Source organism: Dendrobates tinctorius, unplaced genomic scaffold, assembly GCF_039654945.1.
Source record: "Dendrobates tinctorius isolate UK_male_01 unplaced genomic scaffold, ASM3965494v1 ptg000039l, whole genome shotgun sequence".
NCBI lineage: Eukaryota > Metazoa > Chordata > Amphibia > Anura > Dendrobatidae > Dendrobates > Dendrobates tinctorius.
The window spans coordinates 21,028,581-21,046,781 of record NW_027361707.1 but is presented as its reverse complement, the minus strand read 5'-3'; the positions used below and the strand labels follow the sequence as shown (position 1 = coordinate 21,046,781).

Sequence of the window (18,201 nt, the reverse complement as noted above, 5' to 3'; positions counted from 1 at the left end):
AAGTAAGCAGAGCAATTGCGGATGGTACCCACGGTCCGGAGGAGAGGAGACTGCCCTCCGGGCTTTGGGTACCACATCCCTGTAAAAAATAGAATTTCAAATAAAAAATATTGTTATTCTTGCCTTTCGACGTCCCGCGCAGCCTTCCCGCCTCTCTCCACGCTCTCGTTCCCAGTAATCCTTTGCGCAAATGCCCGCGATGGCGTCCGTTCTCGCGGGATCGTGAAGTCTCGCGGTCATTCGCGCGACGTCATCGTGAAATCCTGCGAGAACGTACGTCATCGCGGGCATTTTCGCAAAGGATTACTGGGAACGGCTGCGCGGGACTTCGGAAGGTAAGAATAACACCATTTTTTTTTTTTTTTTTTTTAAACATTTTATCTTTTACTACTGATGCTGCATAGGCGGCCTCAGTAGTAAAAAGTTGGTCACACTTGTCAAACACTGTGTTTGACGAGTGTGACCAACCTGTCAATCAGTTCTCCAAGCGATGCTACAGATCGCTTGGAAAACGCTAGCATTTTGCAAGCTAATTACGCTTGCAAAATACTAGTTTTTCCGTGGGAATTTAAAATGCGATTTTCCCGCAGAATGGAATTCCGGAATTCTCGCGGTAATTTCCGCAAGAGTTCCGGTACGTGTGAACTTAGCCTAAAAGGTACATTTGCATTGTAAGACGCACCCCTATTTTCCCCACTAATTTTGGGGGAAAAAAGTGCGTATTACAAAGCAAAAAATACGGTACATAGTTTATTACATAGTTATATGTGTGTGTGTGTGTGTTCGATATTACATAATGTATTACATAATCAGTTTTTTGTGTTCTAAAGTTGTATTCCAATAAATATATATTACGTTCTATCTAAATATCTTGATTATTGTATCATATAAATGATTAAATGTCTGATGTTCACATTGTACTACAATAAATTTTTCACTTAAATATAAGCAATATACTGTATGTGGGAGTCGGAGTCGGTGTAAGGGAAATTGAGGAGTCGGAGTCGCAGGTTTGGCTTACCGACTCGACAGCCCTGGTCCCTCAGACGCCAGAGAAGTGTGATCCGTCACTCCACAGAATACGTTTTCTCCAGAGCCCAGTGGTGGCGGTTTTACACTAATCCATCCGAAACTCTGCATTGTGCTTGGTGATGTAAGGCTGCGTGCAGTTGATAAAAAATGAAGCTAAGTTTCATTTTCCTTCTCACATCACTCACAGGTGATGGGGGAAGATTTAGGAGAGAAGAAATGTCATGAATGGACTTGTTACACCGGAGACTCCTATTACATTATCGTGCTGGTATCAGTAAGCTCTGAAGGCAGACTGCATGATGGAGGGGGGGGTGGGCAGATGTTATACACTGGGCGGGAGAGGGGCTGGTTGTTGTTCACCGGAGGAGCGAGGGGCCGGATGTTACACACCCAGGGACTGGAGGTTATACAACAGGGATTGGAGGATCGGAAGTTACATGCCATGGGGTAATGGGACTGAAACATTGACATCATATTTGTCCTTACGGCTATGTTCACATGCTGCGTTTTTGTTGCTGTTTTTATTTTATGCACGTTTTAAGCAACCTTTCACAGTACCAGCAAAAGCTGCAAGATTTCAGGAATCTCATGCACACACATTGGTTTTCTTTCAGTGCTTTTGCAGTGTTTTTTTTCAGCCATAGAAAGCGGTGAGGAAGTGCAAAACCGCAGGTGTCAGGTTTTGCTGCGTTTTTGGTTCACAAATTTTAAGGACTTTGCATCATTTTGTTTTGGGTGAAGGGCACTAAATCAGCGTGCACAAGAGACAACAAAAATGCAGCAAAACCTGTTTTTTTTCGTAAGCTGCTTATTTACTGCCAAGAAAGCAGGTTTTGCTTTCAGAAAAAAACGCAGCACAAATGCAACTTTTGAACATAGCCTAAGATTACCCAGGTTGTAAGTCACCGATCACCTGTCGTGTAACTGCTGTGACCCCCTGGTGCCAGGAATGGGACTCTGCAGAGCTTCATGTGAATTGAGCGGAGGTCAAGCATGTGCACCTCATGTGCAGAGCCTGAATTCTGGAATTGTCGGGGGTCACAAAGGTCAGATGCCCCTGAGACTGGTAAGCTATTGCCTAAACCTGGTGTGTACCCTCTAACGTGAGACCACCAATTTTAGTAAAAAAATCAGGCTTTTTCCCTACTGACGTTACACTATATAAACAACCCTTTGTAATAGGACTTTTTGTGTTGTTTTTTTTTTTTTTTGCAGAAATGAAATGATGATGTTCATGTGAACAGTTCCACCACAAATTGAAATGAATGGGTGACGTTACGCAGCCTTACACTGCTGTCTTGGTCCCCATTCAGGTCTAATAGAGTGTGAAGGTCTCGTGACTTTCTAAGTCTTAATCACTGAGTCACATGTAACGCGCAGCTCCATATATTCGACAGAAGTACCAGTCATATTGGAGCTTTATATCAGCAAGACTTTGTCCTCTGTAATTTCATACCTCTCTACCTTAGAGGCCACCTGTCACTTGCCACAAATATGTCATTTTCATAGCTGGTGTAAATCTGGCATTATGTTTTTTTTTTTTTTTTCTCGTACCATTCCATTTATGTGATATGGCCTTGTCTTCTCCGTATATAAAATTCAGGTGTTTTATCCAACTGGGTGTGGTGGTTAAGAAGACACCTACAGAGTAGAGTTGAGAACCACACCCACTTGAAAAGCAATAATAGATTTGTACAAGACATAAAGGGCTTATCTGAAGAATGGAAACAAAAGAAGAACCTTGCTGGTTTCAGGAGAACGGTGGCATTTGCACAAGATCACAAATACAGGTGGCAAGTGACAGGTCTTCTCTAACCCTACCTCTTAAGGAGACTGGTTCTACTGACAGGCTGACATGTATGGAGGTGTCGGCCAACTGATGGTCAGGAGAGATGCTGCTTGGATGTCTGATTTTGGACTGCCGATCACATTGTTCTGCAGATAAGCCGCCGGCCGATTTGTCAGTCGGCTTCTTTCTTATTGAGAACATGGGAGCCGCTCCTGTGTACGGGAGGAGATAGCTGCCGGACGAACTCTTGGACAAAGCCTTAGGCTATGTGCACACGTTGCGGATTCTGCTGCGTTTCCGCAGCGTTTTTGGCCCTGCGGAAACGCAGCAGTTCCGCAGACATGGTACAGTAAGATGTTAGCCCATGGCATTTAAAATCCGCTGTGCTCACGCTGCGGTTTTGCTGCAGTTTACAAACTGCAGCATGTCAATTTTGTGCGGATTCCGCAGCGGTTTCACACCTTTAACATAGTAGAGGTGTAAAACCACAGGGCAAAACCGCAGGCTAATCCGCAGGAAAACCGCAGGTCACTTTACCTGCGGATCCGTGCGGAAAAACCCGCAGGTGAATCCGCAGCGTGTGCACATAGCTTTAAAGTCACAACTAAGTGTCAGAATTTTGCTGATAAGTCTTAGTCACCTGTCGGTCGGTGTGGATAAAATAAACAATTTAGCTTCTGTTTTCCTTGGGAATCGAACGCCTCGAGTTTCCCCCATACAGGGTAGCTATCGTACAGTGTCATCTCTGTTTCCACGCTCGGCTTCCAGGAGGTTTCTCATTCCAGTAATTCAACTGGAAACTTTCCTGGAACCCCTTGTATGCGACTGGTCGGTCCAGGTTCTCATGGCAGAGTGAAAAGCTGAGCCAACTTCAGTAATTGGTCAAGCTTGGATTGGCACAGATTACTCCTGACTGAACATGACAAGCCAAGACGCCCGGCTAAAACAGGAGACAAGGCAAACATCAGGAAGCCTTGTGAGCTTTGTCCATGTTCTACAAATTTATTTTTTGTGTGCATGTTGGCGACTAAGAAAAAGGCAAACTTCAGGCTGCAAATTTATCCCTAAGACACATGCATGTGTATAGGAAGTCATACGGTAATTTGGCAGCTCTATTGCCCCCGTGGTAGGCAGCGGCGCCTCTCCACATCCCATGTCCGATATGTCAAGGTGATGCAACTAATCAGTAAAACCCACCGGTCATCTGGTATGTATAGGGGCCTCCTGACTTGGTCCAGCAGATGACTAAGGTGAGAAGAAGCAAGCAGATGGAACTTAAGAGTCCAGTTCTGTTCTCAGGGTTGATGAGCTGATGCCGGCAACTTTCTCTTCTCTTTTATTTCGGTCAAGCTCGGTGCTCATATATATGGGGGATTCAGGGGGGATAGGTCTCTGCTGACAACCAGTCAGCCAACAGTTATCTCATGTCTATGTATATGTCCATGGAATAAAACTAGCATACATGGTCGATAATGGTCATGTGAGGACTTTTTGTCCATTGTCCATTTCTCCTTACCCCCCTTCATACACACGCACGCTCAGTTTGGCTAAGCATGCCAAACTCGGAGACACCCCTTTTAGGCAGCTTATCTCAAGGGAAAGAAAAAAGACTTGCTAGGCTATCAAATTCTAAATGTCTGATCCTTTTGCTGGTCATCGGGTTCGGATACCTCTGCCCTTATGTGCATGGAGACTTTTAAAATATTTTACCAAATTTTCTCTTGGCAGATATCTCTGCGCTTTACCCAAGGGAGTTGCTCACCTTTTTAGAGCCATTAAAAGCATATCCATCACTAAATTGTGGGCGACTTCAACATCCCCATTGACACTTCCACCCCGGCTGCCTCTAAACTTCTATCACTCACGGCTTCCCTCGGCCACACAATGGTCCTCTGCGGCCACTCACAAAGATGGTCACACGCTGGACCTTATCTTCACCCGACTCTGTTCCCTCACTAATCTCAATAACTCACCCCTCCCCCTGTCTGACCACAACCTACTCACATTCTCCTCCCTCTCCTCTCCTACTGGGCAACCCCCGCTACATAAACTCGCTCACCATCGCAGGAATCTCAAACACCTCAATTTACAATCACTCTATGAATCCCTTCTCCCTCTTACAGACATAGCTTCACTTCATGACATAGATGCTGCTGCCACCTTTTATAACACCAAAATAACAGCAACGCTTGATTCGGCTGCCCCCCTCATGCAGAGCAAAACTCGAACAATCAACAGGCAGCCCTGGCTCACCAGCCTGACCAAAGAACTGAGACTGGTTTCCAGGGCCGCTGAGCGGAGATGGAAGAGAACCCATTCTACTGAGCACTTAAACGCATACAAGCAGTCCCTTGCCAGCTTTAAGTCCACGCTCTCTGCCGCAAAACAAACCTACTTCGCATCTCTCATATCCTCCCTGTCTCACAACCCTAAACAGCTCTTCAACACTTTCAATTCTCTACTCCGTCCCACAGCACCTCCTCCCCCTCCTCTTATTTCTGCCGAAGACTTTGCCTTTTTCTTTAAGCAGAAGATCGACACGATCAGACAAAACTTTGGCCCGCAGCCCTCAATGCCCCTCTTAGCCGCTCAGCCCTGTTCTGCAAAAGCCAGCTTCTCCACCATGACAGAAGATCAGCTCTCCACCCTTCTGTCAAGATCACACCTCACCACTTGTGCCCTCGACCCACTCACCTCATCCCTAACTTGGCCACAGTCCTCATCCCATCTCTAACACACCTTTTCAACCTTTCACTTACAAATGGTGTCTTTCCCTCATCCTTCAAACATGCCTCAATCACACCCATTCCTCAAAAATCCCTCCCTTGACCAATCCTCTGTGTCTATCGCCCAATATCTCTTATCCCTTACGCCTCAAAACTACTGGAACAGCATGTATATCTTGAACTGTCCTCTCACCTCTCCTCCTGTTCCCTCTTTGACCGGTTACAGTCTGGCTTCCGACTGCATCACTCAACTGAAACTGCCCTAACTAAAGTCACTAACGACTTACTAACCGCCAAGAGCAATCGACACTACTCTGTCCTCCTTCTCCTGGACCTGTCCTCTGCCTTCGACACCATAGACCATTCCATCCTGCTACAGACTCTCTCATCTTTTGGCATCACAGACCTGGCCCTATCCTGGATCTCATCATACCTAACAGACCGAACATTTAGTGTCTCCCTCTCACACACCACCTCCTCACCTCGCCCTCTGTCTGTTGGTGTTCCCCAAGGCTCTGTCCTAGGACCCCTACTATTTTCTCCATCTATACCTTCGGCTTGGGACAGCTCATTGAATCCCACGGTTTGCAGTATAACCTCTGCCGATGACACGCAGATCTACCTATCTGGACCCGACCTCGCCTCCTTACTGACTGAAATCCCACAATGTCTGTCTGCTATCTCAGCCTTCTTCTCTGCTTGCTTTCTCAAACTGAACATGGACAAAACAGAATTCATCATCTTTCCCCCATCTCACTCTACCCCTCCACCAGACCTATCCATCAATGTCAACGGCTGGTCTCTTTCCCCAGTCCTGTACGCTCGGTGCCTTGGGGTGATCCTCGACTCTGCGCTCTTCCAAACCACATATCCAAGCCCTCGCCTCCTACTGCCTCCTCAAACTCAAAAATATTTCCCGAATCCGCTCATTCTTCAACCATGAAACCACAAAAACACTAGTGCATGCTCTTATCATCTCCCGCCTCGACTACTGCAACCTCCTACTCTCTGGCCTCCCCTCTGGCTCCGCTCCAGTCCATCCTACACTCTGCTACCCGACTAATCCACCTGTCTCCCTGCTATTCCACAGCCTCCCCCCTATGCCAGGCCCTTCACTGGCTTCCTATCGCCCAGAGGCTCCAATTCAAAACCCTAACCATGACATACAAAGCCATCCACAACCTGTCTCCTCCATACATCTGTGACATGGTCTCTAGGTACCTACCCGCACGCAACCTTCGATCATCTCAAGATCTCCTTCTCTACTCCTTCCCCCCCCCCCCCCTTATCTCTTCTTCCCACAACCGCATAGAAGACTTCTCCCGTGCTTCCCCCATACTCTGGAACTCCCTGCCGCAACACATCAGACTCTCACCATCAACGGAAACCTTCAAGAAGAACCTGAAGACCCACCTGTTCCGACAAGCCTACAGCCTGCAATTATCCTTGGTCTACTGAACCACAGCATGACTTGCTCTACCCTCTCCTACTGTATCCTCACCCATCCCTGTAGACTGTGAGCTCTTGCGGGCAGGGTCCCCTCTCCTTATGTACTTGTGTGTCCCTTGTCTTACACATGTTTACTATACTTGTCTATATTTCCCCTTTTCACATGTAAAGCGCCATGGAATAAATGGCGCTATATAAATGCATAATAATAATAATAATAATAAATTGTACAGTACAAACAGCATACATTATTCTCTTGGATCGGATGAGGCTGGTGTATTTGCTTTGAAAAGCCATGTCTGTTAAGGGAGCATGAAAATGATATCCAAAATGGCGCTGAAATCCTGAAAGCTACACCTCAGTTCTTTATAAGATTTTCCTGCCTAATATTAAGATAAGTAGTTAATGAATGCAGACTCAAAGTTCTCATCTTACTAGCCTCATGCAGACATTGAAAAAGTGGATTTTTCAAAGTAAGTACAACAGCATTCTCATATCTGAGTAATAAATGCAATTTGTATTTTGAAATCTGGCGATTAGCTGTTTTAATGATAGAAATTACTTCTGGTTTGAGATCGGACCTCACCAATGTGATCAGAAGACTATTTGATTGTAATTCACACTTAGTCCTCCATCACAATATTACACCCACCGATCACTTGAGCTAAAGAAAACCAGAAAAATAACCTGTTCTCAGCCGCTAAGAATTTTTCACACTCTGTGGGCATTTCCATGTCTAAACATGGCCCCTCCGCCGACCCTGCTCCTTGTCATGGACTTTCACAACCGAGGCATTGTGCGTCAGTAAGTCAAACAATTGGAATGGCAAAAAAAGGCCATTCCTAGCACAGGGCCTAGACTAGTACATAATGCTGAATGTGTGCGCTAATTGACTGAAATTAACATTGACTACACATCCTTGGGGACCGGCTGTAGAGATGGCTGCCATCTGCTACCAGAGATTTCAGGTCCACTACAGTGGATGCTCTGTCTGCCTCGGGCATGGGCGTCTCACTCTGCTCATCATCCAGACCCCGTGCAGTTTCCATGGGGGTATTACTAGACCGGTCACAGGACATTTGACTGTAGCCAGTGCATGAGACTCAATGCCGGCATCTTGGGAGGATTGAGCCTAAAAAAAAAAAAACTAAGGGGAAGCCAGTGATCATTTCCTGGTGAGGAGCAAGTGTGGAACCCATAGAGGTTCCTCTAGAATGGAAATAAGTGAAAGAGGGATTCCTATCATCCGGGGCTTGGTGTCACTGCTGTGGAGGGGTCACATTACACCAGAAGCCGAGATACATTTGTCTTGTCTATCAGGGTAAGTTACTCAAGGATATAGTGACTGGTCAATATATACAAGTAATGCCATAGTAGAAGAGCTGAATGCAAAATTGTGTGTATCTGTGGTATGTATATATTAAAAAAAAAAAAAAAAAAAAAAAAAAGTTTTCACTGATTTTCTTTTGGGCATTTCACACTTTTTCTCGAGTGGACGTCTGTAAAAAAAAATTTTTTATCTGCTATTTTGAAATTGTTAATAATTAATAAGAAAAGTTCAACCCAGAATACTGTATCCTGGAAGCGAAGTTGAAACGCAGCTCTTGTAGATCACATTAACCGGTCACAGAAGGCGTTAACACTAGAGTGTATTTATTGCGTGGTGAAAAGGCCTGCAATTTTTCTAAAATGGGTTTTGATCCGGGTTTACTTTTACTGAGATAGGACATGACAATTGGTGCTCATAAGAAGTTATACAGAAGAAGGAGCTAGAAGCAGAAGTTGTTTTGGTCATTAGACCTTCATCAGGGTTACACTAAAGGATTGACTAAAGAATATATGCAGAGGCCAGGAATTGGCCAAATAGCGGCATCGTAAAGGGTTGGGATCCTACCCGTGCACCGAGAAAACTTTAGGAGTGCCAACAAACTTGTAATTGTAGTAATTTTCTGGAGAAATCCTTCATTTTCTGGAACAATTTCAAGGGTACCAACACTTTCGGTCAGAACTGTAGAACATTTTAAACTTTTTTTTTTTTTTTTTTGGGTCAGGCCTATTATCACCTGACTTTAGGTATAAGAAGTACCGTCCTTCTGTCTGGGATTTCAGTCGCACTTGAATGACATCTAGCAGAGATCTTGAACTCGATGAAGAACTAGTTATGAGCACGCATTTTAACTTTTGGTCCCCAATTGAAGGACTAAGGGTGTGCGCCGTTTCTTTGTAAGGACATCTTAAGCTTTTCATACGCATTGGATGGCTGTTTGCAAAACTATACTTTGGACATGTCTACTGGAGGCTTTATCTCCGAAGAGATCGGCGGTCTGAAATCGGACATGTGTGATCCATATCTTCAAAGTGTTACCCGAGCCCTATGGGACTGTCGGACAACCCTATGTTCCGGTGAGCTGTCCTCCTACTGGGGTCATGGGTTGAAGGAGTTTGTGGGTTTGCGCCAAGTTCTCCAATTTCCTCCCACTCTCCAAAGACTTACTGAGAGGGGATTTGGGGTGTGAGCCCCAATGGGGACAGTGATAATGTCTGTGAATCATAATCACCATAAATAGTGATACTGGATAGCTGCTTACCCCCTATATCTCGCTGCTTTATATTGTCCATTTTATGCAAGTTATTGATGTCTGCCTACATGACATAGGGATGTTGGGGAGTGTTGTCCTACCTGGGACTCTCCTCTTTGAAGCGAGAGCTACTTTAGCAAATGTTGACCTTCTGTGCAGGAGAATTGTCCGGCAGGCTGACTGCTGGGGGCTAAAGTGGGATCTGCAGAGTTTCCAAACCTGCTGACGCATTCCCTGCCAAAGGGTTATTTTCATCTTCATAAATCGTAAATCAAAAACAATTTTGCAATTTACCGCTCATTAAAAGTTTCGGCCGTTCTTGAGATTATTCCCTTTTCATTTTTTACAGCTTGGTGCCTTGGAGACCGACCACCGCTGCTAGAAAGCATAACCCGCACACCGCTTTATACCTTTTCTGTTGAGCTTGTAACCCTGTCGTGAAGCTGACCAGGGTCGCTGGAGCGCGCTGTCGCCTCCTGATTCCTGCTAGCGTCAGCGCAATGCTTACAAACTAGACAGCAGCAGTGGTGGTCGGTCTCCTAGGCAACGAGCGGTAAACAAAAGAAAGAACAAATGTTAATATCTCAAGAACGGCTGACATTTATAATACATGCAATTTTGTAATTTGTTGTTTATCTACAAGCACCACCAGATAATATCCATCTGTGGCGATGAAAGTAGCCCTGCAAGTTTTAATCTGCAGACGGTGTGGGGGAAAAGGGGCATTTAGTTGAATTAGGGCAAATAGTGAGAAACAATAGAATTATTACCCTCCGCACCCTAGATTTTACATTGGTGCCTGATATTACCGGTCGCCTTTTAACATCTTGTTTTTTTACCAAACTTGTCTCCAATTTTGGAATTTAAAAAAAAAATACAAAAAAAAAACTGATTAGAGGTCACAATCTAAAAATGATCTTGTCATAAAGCCATCAGTGTCTAAGAAAGCTGTCCGACGTCCCCTATGGGACGGATGTGCGTTTCTGGTTTGCGGAAATACAGAAGAAAGCTATCTGAGGAATTGTCTGCTCGTTATTGCATTGTCCTCTATCCCTGGAGCTGCAGCCATCATCTGCTCCTTGTATTCTCCCTCAGCCGCTGGGCTGACTCCTTGGGACCTAAATCTCTGTACCCCCTCCCTCTAAGTGTTGTAGTATCTAGAGAAACATGTGAAGCCCCCCTCATTCTTTGTCCGGGTGGGATTTTATCAGGCCTGACACCCTGCATTACATCTAGCGGGTCAGCTTAAATGATGTGTTACCGTACAGGATCTGGCGAAGAAAGAAATCGGACATAACACATAATTAATCGCTAAGGAGAAGCAGACAGCGGAGAGGGCTCAGATGCTGATTACCATGACATCAACGCAATGATTTGTGCCTCACTGCAAAATATAGAGATCTCGTTAGCACTGTGCAGAAATGGGCATCTACACTGAAAAACAGGAAAATTAAAGTTAACCTGCCTTGAAACTGTGGAGCATAAGTAACTCTCTGCCCCCTTTGGAGGAGGAGGGATAACCCCTCTGCCCCCTTTGGAGGAGTAGGAGGGATAACTCCTCTGCCCCCTTTGGAGTAGGAGGAGGAATAACTCCTCTGCCCCCTGTGGAGGAGGAATAACTCCTCTGCCCCCTGTGGAGGAGGAATAACTCCTCTGCCCCCTGTGGAGGAGGAATAACTCCTCTGCCCCCTGTGGAGGAGGAATAACTCCTCTGCCCCCTGTGGAGGAGGAATAACTCCTCTGCCCCCTTTGGAGGAGGAGGAGGAATAACTCCTCTGCCCCCTTTGGAGGAGGAGGAGGAGGAGGAATAACTCCTGTGCCCCCTTTGGAGGAGGAATAACTCCTCTGCCCCCTTCTTCGGAGGAGACCTCTGTATCCTGTGAGAGAGAGCAGTTGGCTGAATTATAGACAGCTAACTGTTGTGCATAAGTAGCTTTTATGTTAATTATTCCCACTTTAGACCGACCCATTTGTTACTTCCTGAAAAAAGAGTGATTTGAGGATGTTCGTCGATCACAGTGATCCACTGTAAACTTTGTGGATCCCTTCAATTTTTCTGCAGCGCCACAGCAGGACAAGCGAAGCATTGCACCATTTCTACTGACATCAGTCCATGTAATGGTCGGCTGAGCGGGTCCTCCAGCGATACAGACACTCTGGAATGGAGCAGAATTGTGATTGGGGCGATTCTCCTTACACAATATTTGGGTTCTCTGGACCGCGGGTTGTCTTCTCATCGGAGGTCCTGCAGATAGGTGACCTCCAGCCGCTGGAGCGATGATGCTGGATCCTAGTGTTCGTCTTCTTCTGTGTTTATAACACGGGCCGACCCGTTCAGACTTTTGTTTATGGTCTTCGGTTTAGTCTCTCGGATTGTGGGGGTTAAATTCGCCTCCAGTCCATGTCCGGCCTGACATCAAGAAGAGAAATGTTTCTTGTTCTTGCTGTGTATTTATTTTACCCTGTGTAGTTACTAATCCATTAATACTCCGGCTGATCCTCCTTATGTAAAACATATGGACGGTGTAATTTTCTTGATTTTTCTGACACCTGGATAACATTATTACATCTGTGTCATATGGAAAACTGGGTGCAGCCTTCTAATAACGGCGCGGAGGACAGACCATATTTCAGCCCTGAATATTCGGACGGTGGAGAACGAGGATGTTCTGACCTGTAGGACTTTGCTTTCTGGTAACTGAGCAATCACATTGGGGGAGCCATGATCTTCTGCTGCCTGGTGGTCACAGTGTAGCCCAGGATGCCAATTGTACCAAGCCAGACTCGGGAAGCAAATGGTTCTTTTCTCACTGTCAGCGATATTCGTGTGTGTCGGAGCCTGAGTAGTAGGAGACGCTAACTTCCTTCCTTCCTACAGTAGTTGGTGACCACTTATAACATACGGTGAATGCTCAACCTTAATGACACCTACAGATTTTTCTCTGCCTGGAAGAACCTAAGGGAGGGAGCTTGTAAGGGTTCCCAGGGATGGTGTGTGGCAACAGTGAGGGGGATCAATGAGTGGAAGAGGTTGCCATAAAAGGTGGTGAGTTCTCCTTCAATGGAAGTCTTCACACAGAGGCTGGACAGACATCTGTCTGAGATGGGTTAGCGAATCCTGCTTTGAGCAGGGGGTTGGACCAGATGGCCCAGGAGGTCCCTTCCAATTCTAACATTCTATGGCTCCTTTTAGTGCAGTTTGGTCTTTGCAATAGGGACTTGCCTCTTGAGGTGGCGCGGAAGCACAACAGGACACCATCTTACTAATCAGTGGATACTTTACTGCTTCACAAGGCTCCGACTCTTGTTCACCATGTTCTGACCACTCAGATCTCACACTCCCAACAGGATGGCCTTGCCTCGGATAGCAGACTTGCGTATCCGGCCACGGTTCACACTTGAAGCAATGCACATCTTCACTCTCCGCAGCCCTCTTCTGCAGTGGCATCCATCTTCTCTTGCCACCCCTCTCCAAGACTTCTCCTATCTGGTAGTCGCTAGCCACATTCTTGGTGACCTTGCCTCAGCGGTTTGGTTCATGGCACAGCCACCTCTCACTCTCACAGAGACGCCGCAGAAGTCATCTAGACTTTCCTTTGCTCTTACTCGCTGTGGGGTTTCTCCTTTAACTCTTACAGGATGACCCAGGACCCAGGACATGTCGCCAAGGATAGTCATACCTGCAACCAACGTCTTTCAGATGTCACCTGGGGCTGATGTGTCTGTCCTCCACCTACAAGTCCTGAGAAGTGGCGCTCTAATCTGCTGCTCGCTCCCTTTGCGACTGCCGCCATTATACAACCACCTGGTTATCCCTCTCTTACGCATCTCCACCCAGTCACACATCATGCTAACCGCTTAAATTAACCCCCAGCCAGTTAACCCCCAAGCAACTAGAACGTGGCATCCCCAGACTGCTCTCCCCCCGACTGCTCTCCCCCCCGACTGCTCTCCCCCCGACAGCGCTCCCCAGCCCATCACATGTTCACACAAAGCCGCGACACACGGTAAAGCGGACCGCAAACCTAGTGCTGAATAACCTGTTTATGAGGTGGACAGTAAACACAAGTGATAGGAAACCTGACCATGAAGGTGCTCCAAGCAGGCAACATATAGGACTAGTCCTTTATAAGAGGGTGGATCTTTTTTTTTTTTTTTTTAAATTTTTTTTTTTTAAATTTTTTTTCCCAAACTCGTTCCTGTTCGCTTCACTCCCTGATACCACTGCAGGCGGTTTCTCGCTTCACTCCCAGATACCACTGCAGGCGGTTTCTCCCTTCACTCCCAGATACCACTGCAGACGGTTTCTCCCTTCACTCCCAGATACCACTGCAGACGGTTTCTCGCTTCACTCCCAGATACCACTGCAGACGGTTTCTCGCTTCACTCCCAGATACCACTGCAGACGGTTTCTCGCTTCACTCCCAGATACCACTGCAGGCGGTTTCTCCCTTCACTCCCAGATACCACTGCAGACGGTTTCTCGCTTCACTCCCTGATACCACTGCAGGCGGTTTCTCGCTTCACTCCCTGATACCACTGCAGGCGGTTTCTCGCTTCACTCCCTGATACCACTGCAGGCGGTTTCTCCCTTCACTCCCAGATACCACTGCAGACGGTTTCTCGCTTCACTCCCAGATACCACTGCAGACGGTTTCTCCCTTCACTCCCAGATACCACTGCAGACGGTTTCTCCCTTCACTCCCAGATACCACTGCAGACGGTTTCTCGCTTCACTCCCAGATACCACTGCAGACGGTTTCTCGCTTCACTCCCAGATACCACTGCAGGTGGTTTCTCCCTTCACTCCCTGATACCACTGCAGGCGGTTTCTCGCTTCACTCCCAGATACCACTGCAGACGGTTTCTCGCTTCACTCCCAGATACCACTGCAGGCGGTTTCTCCCTTCACTCCCTGATACCACTGCAGGCGGTTTCTCGCTTCACTCCCAGATACCACTGCAGACGGTTTGTTGGTCTGTCGCTGCGCCTGGCACCTGAGGGAAAGCTCAGAAATGGGACGAAGAGTCTCTGGTTGTCTGGTTTGAAGGATGTAAAAGGGTAGTTTGGGGTCTGTAAACAGGTGGGTGAGAGTCTGTATTGAGTATAGAGGAGTGTATGTTGTGGGGTGTTGTATACAAAGGGTTGTGTTGGGGCTTGGATACTTGGCACTTTTCGGAACGGTTGGGAAGGTATGTAAGTGTTGATGCACAATCTGTAACCTGCCATGGGCCATTTATAATTCTGTGTGGCCGCATCGAGTGCCCTCAGGCGCCGGGGCTTGGGGTAAGTTTACCTCGGTGCCTCCTATAGTTACGTGCAGTGCTAGCTTTTTTTATACTCTACGCTCTCCATTGGCGAGATGGATGTACTAGGAGAATGGCCCCACGGCTGAGCTGATCCATCCTGTTGTGAGAGGAGCAGGTGGAAAGACTCATACTTCTGGGGTTTTTAGGATTTATTGTGGGGCAATGTGTCACAGGACAGCAGTAAAGCAACCTTTTTGTTTTCGCCCTCCTCAGTGATGACATCTGTTGTCTGTAGAGCACCTTGTAGTCGGGACCATTCATTGCTCTGTAGACTGTTAATTCTTGTACAGGATTTACCATTTCTTATCTTTTTAAAGGGTTTTGCATGTAATCTGACAGCAGCATGATGTAGGAGATGAGACCCTGATTCCAGTGATGGGTTGTGTACTGTTATTTCATTACAATCAGTGTTTTATCAGCAAGAAATTATCACTGCAGGACTTGGAGTCTCCTGCCTCCTGGTACAGCCTCGCCCCCACCACTGGTTAGCAGCTTTGTGTCAGTATACAGTGTACACAAAAAGCTGCTCATCAGTGGTGTGGACAGGGTTATACACAGAAAGTTGTCAATCAGTGATGTGGGCGGGGTTATATAGAGCTCAACATTCAGAGCTCTGCTAGATCTGCAGCATAGACTACTGGTTTTATCACAACTGTTGCACTCTGTAAACTAAGTTATACATCACCGGAATCAGGGTCTCTGTCTCTACATCATGTTGCTCTCGGATTACTTAGCAAATATTTGCTGACGGATTCACTTTAATTTTGCTCTGTTGCCTCCACGTACTCTAAAAAAAAATCATCTACAACTATGCAATCTGCAATCCTACCCTGTGACCCAGTTGACAAGCGCACAAAATCCAGTTTTCTCACTGGAGGAACGTGGTTCCCTGTTAAAAAGCCGTAAACCCAAATGTATTCACTCTACTTCTTGTTCTAAAAGAAAAATGGAAGTCGACAGGTTGAAGCAACATTCATTTATTGTCCTCGGCCATCCACAGCTCGGACAGTTGAATGAAGGGGTCTTGTTTATTCCTCCTCCATGAGGGTGACCGTGCATGGTGCTGCAGCGCCGCCCCACTCCAGGCTCCGTTTTATTCCTCCATGAGGGTGACCGTGCCTGGTGCTGCAGCGCCGTCCCACTCAAGGCGCTGTTTTATTCATCCTCCACGAGGGTGACCGTGCCTGGTGCTGCAGCGCCGTCCCACTCCAGGCGCTGTTTTATTCATCCTCCATGATGGTGACCGTGCATGGTGCTGCAGCGCCGCCCCACTCCAGGCGCCGTTTTATTCCTCCTCCATGAGGGTGACCGTGCCTGGTTCTGCAGTGCCGTCCCACTCCAGGCGCCGTTTTATTCCTCCTCCATGAGGGTGACTGTGCCTGGTTCTGCAGTGCCGCCCCACTCCAGGCGCCGTTTTATTCCTCTATGAGGGTGACCGTGCCTGGTTCTGCAGTGCCGCCCCACTCCAGGCTCCGTTTTATTCCTCCATGAGGGTGACCGTGCCTGGTGCTACAGCGCTGCCCCACTCCAGGCTCCGTTTTATTCCTCCATGAGGGTGACCGTGCCTGGTGCTGCAGTGCCGCCCCACTCCAGGTGCCGTTTTATTCCTCCATGAGGGTGACCGTGCCTGGTTCTGCAGTGCCGCCCCACTCCAGGCTCCGTTTTATTCCTCCATGAGGGTGACCGTGCCTGGTGCTGCAGCACCGCTCCACTCCAGGTGCCGTTTTATTCCTCCTCCATGAGGGTGACCATGTCTGGTTCTGCAGTGCCGCCCCACTCCAGGCGCCATTTTATTCCTCCTCCATGAGGGTGAATGAGAGACTCTCCTTTGCTTTGCCGAATATTTTTCTTTCTTTGTGATGAAACGTTCTATAACTTTGGTCGTTTGTCTTGCAGACATGGAGGAACTGATCGTGGAGCTGCGCTTGTTTCTGCAACTGCTGGACCACGAATATCTCACGACGACGGTTAAAGAGAAAAAGACTGTCATAAGCAATATTTTGCAAAGGATACAGTCATCCAAAGGTCAGTAAGACGATTGCCGGCCAAGTCAAGCTGTCTCTGTGGTTAACCCAGCACGTCCTAATGCCTTGCAGAGGATGGGACTGTCACGGTGATTTACGCCTGTTATCTCCGCACAGTTTGCAGGATCAGCCTGATACACGATCCCCTCGTTGCTCAATGCCATTATTACATGCCGCAATGTTTTAATATCGAATCATCTCTGCCGAGGATAGAAATCGGACACTTAAAGTAATTTATCAAGCACTTCCAACAATAAGGGGGCTCTCCAGACATACATAACTAGAGAAGAAACATATTTAAGTCCAACATCTGTTGTCCTAAACAGCAGCAGCCTAATTACATACAGGCTACCGGCTAGTTGGCAGCGTGCTTAAAGGGAATTTGTCAGCAGATTTTCCCATGTAATCCAAGAGCAGCATACTATAGAGTAAGCGAGCCTGATTCCAACGATGTGTCACTTATTGGGCTGTGTTTTGTACTTTCAATACAATCTGAGTTTTATCAGCAGGAGATTCGCAGCCTGACTAGGTCTCACATGTATGTCAGTCCAGCTAATCTATGTAACGCCACCCCCACCACCGATTGGCAGCTTGCTGACAATACACAGTGTACACAGAGGAAGCAGCCAATCAGTGGTGTGGGCGGGGTTACACACAGCTCAGCATTCAGAGCTGTACTAGATCTGCAACAGAGAAAACAAGGATTCTATGAAAACTGTACCAAGCAGCCCAAGTAAGTGACACATCGCAGGAATCGGGGTCTCTGGCTCTCCATCATGCTGCTGTCAGATTACATGGCAAAAAACCTGCCGACAGATTCCCTTTAAAAGGTTTCTTGATTATTAAAGAGGCTTTGTCAACACAGGCGCTCGGTGCCCCGTGGCACAGCCAAACACAAGTACACCTTCCCATCTCCTTTTTTTCTAGCTTTCTCTATTCTTCTCTGGCTCTAAGAAGCCAGATCTTTCAATCAAAGAAGAGTGGGGTGGAGATCGAGGGAAAACAAGCAGATGCGAAGGTGCACTTATATGTTTAGCCATGCCTCTGTGCAGCGGTCGCCTGTACTTGGTTTGCAGTCATACTGTGCTGACCGAGTCTCTTTTAAAAGGAGTCAGTAATGTCAGTAGATGGGAGCATTATGGGTGGGGCTTTGCCGTTTGGAGCACGCTGGCTCCGCCCCTGCTGCATTGATTGACAGCTTCACTGAAATCAATTTGCCCTGAAAAGGCACTGGTCTGCACACGCACCAGTATTGTGACAAGTGACATATCTGTGGGATTTTACCCAAGACCT

General features: G+C 47.1%; 1 protein-coding gene across 3 annotated transcripts in view; it reads left to right on the top strand.

Moving 5' to 3' along the window:
• Positions 1–18,201, top strand: part of AFAP1 (actin filament associated protein 1) — a 134,976-nt gene that overhangs the window by 42,652 nt on the left and 74,123 nt on the right. For all 3 annotated transcript variants that reach the window (XM_073574545.1, XM_073574544.1, XM_073574546.1), the window contains exon 2: positions 16,781–16,909. In XM_073574545.1, coding sequence (XP_073430646.1) covers positions 16,781–16,909 — 129 coding nt within the window. The remainder of the gene's footprint in view (positions 1–16,780; positions 16,910–18,201) is intronic.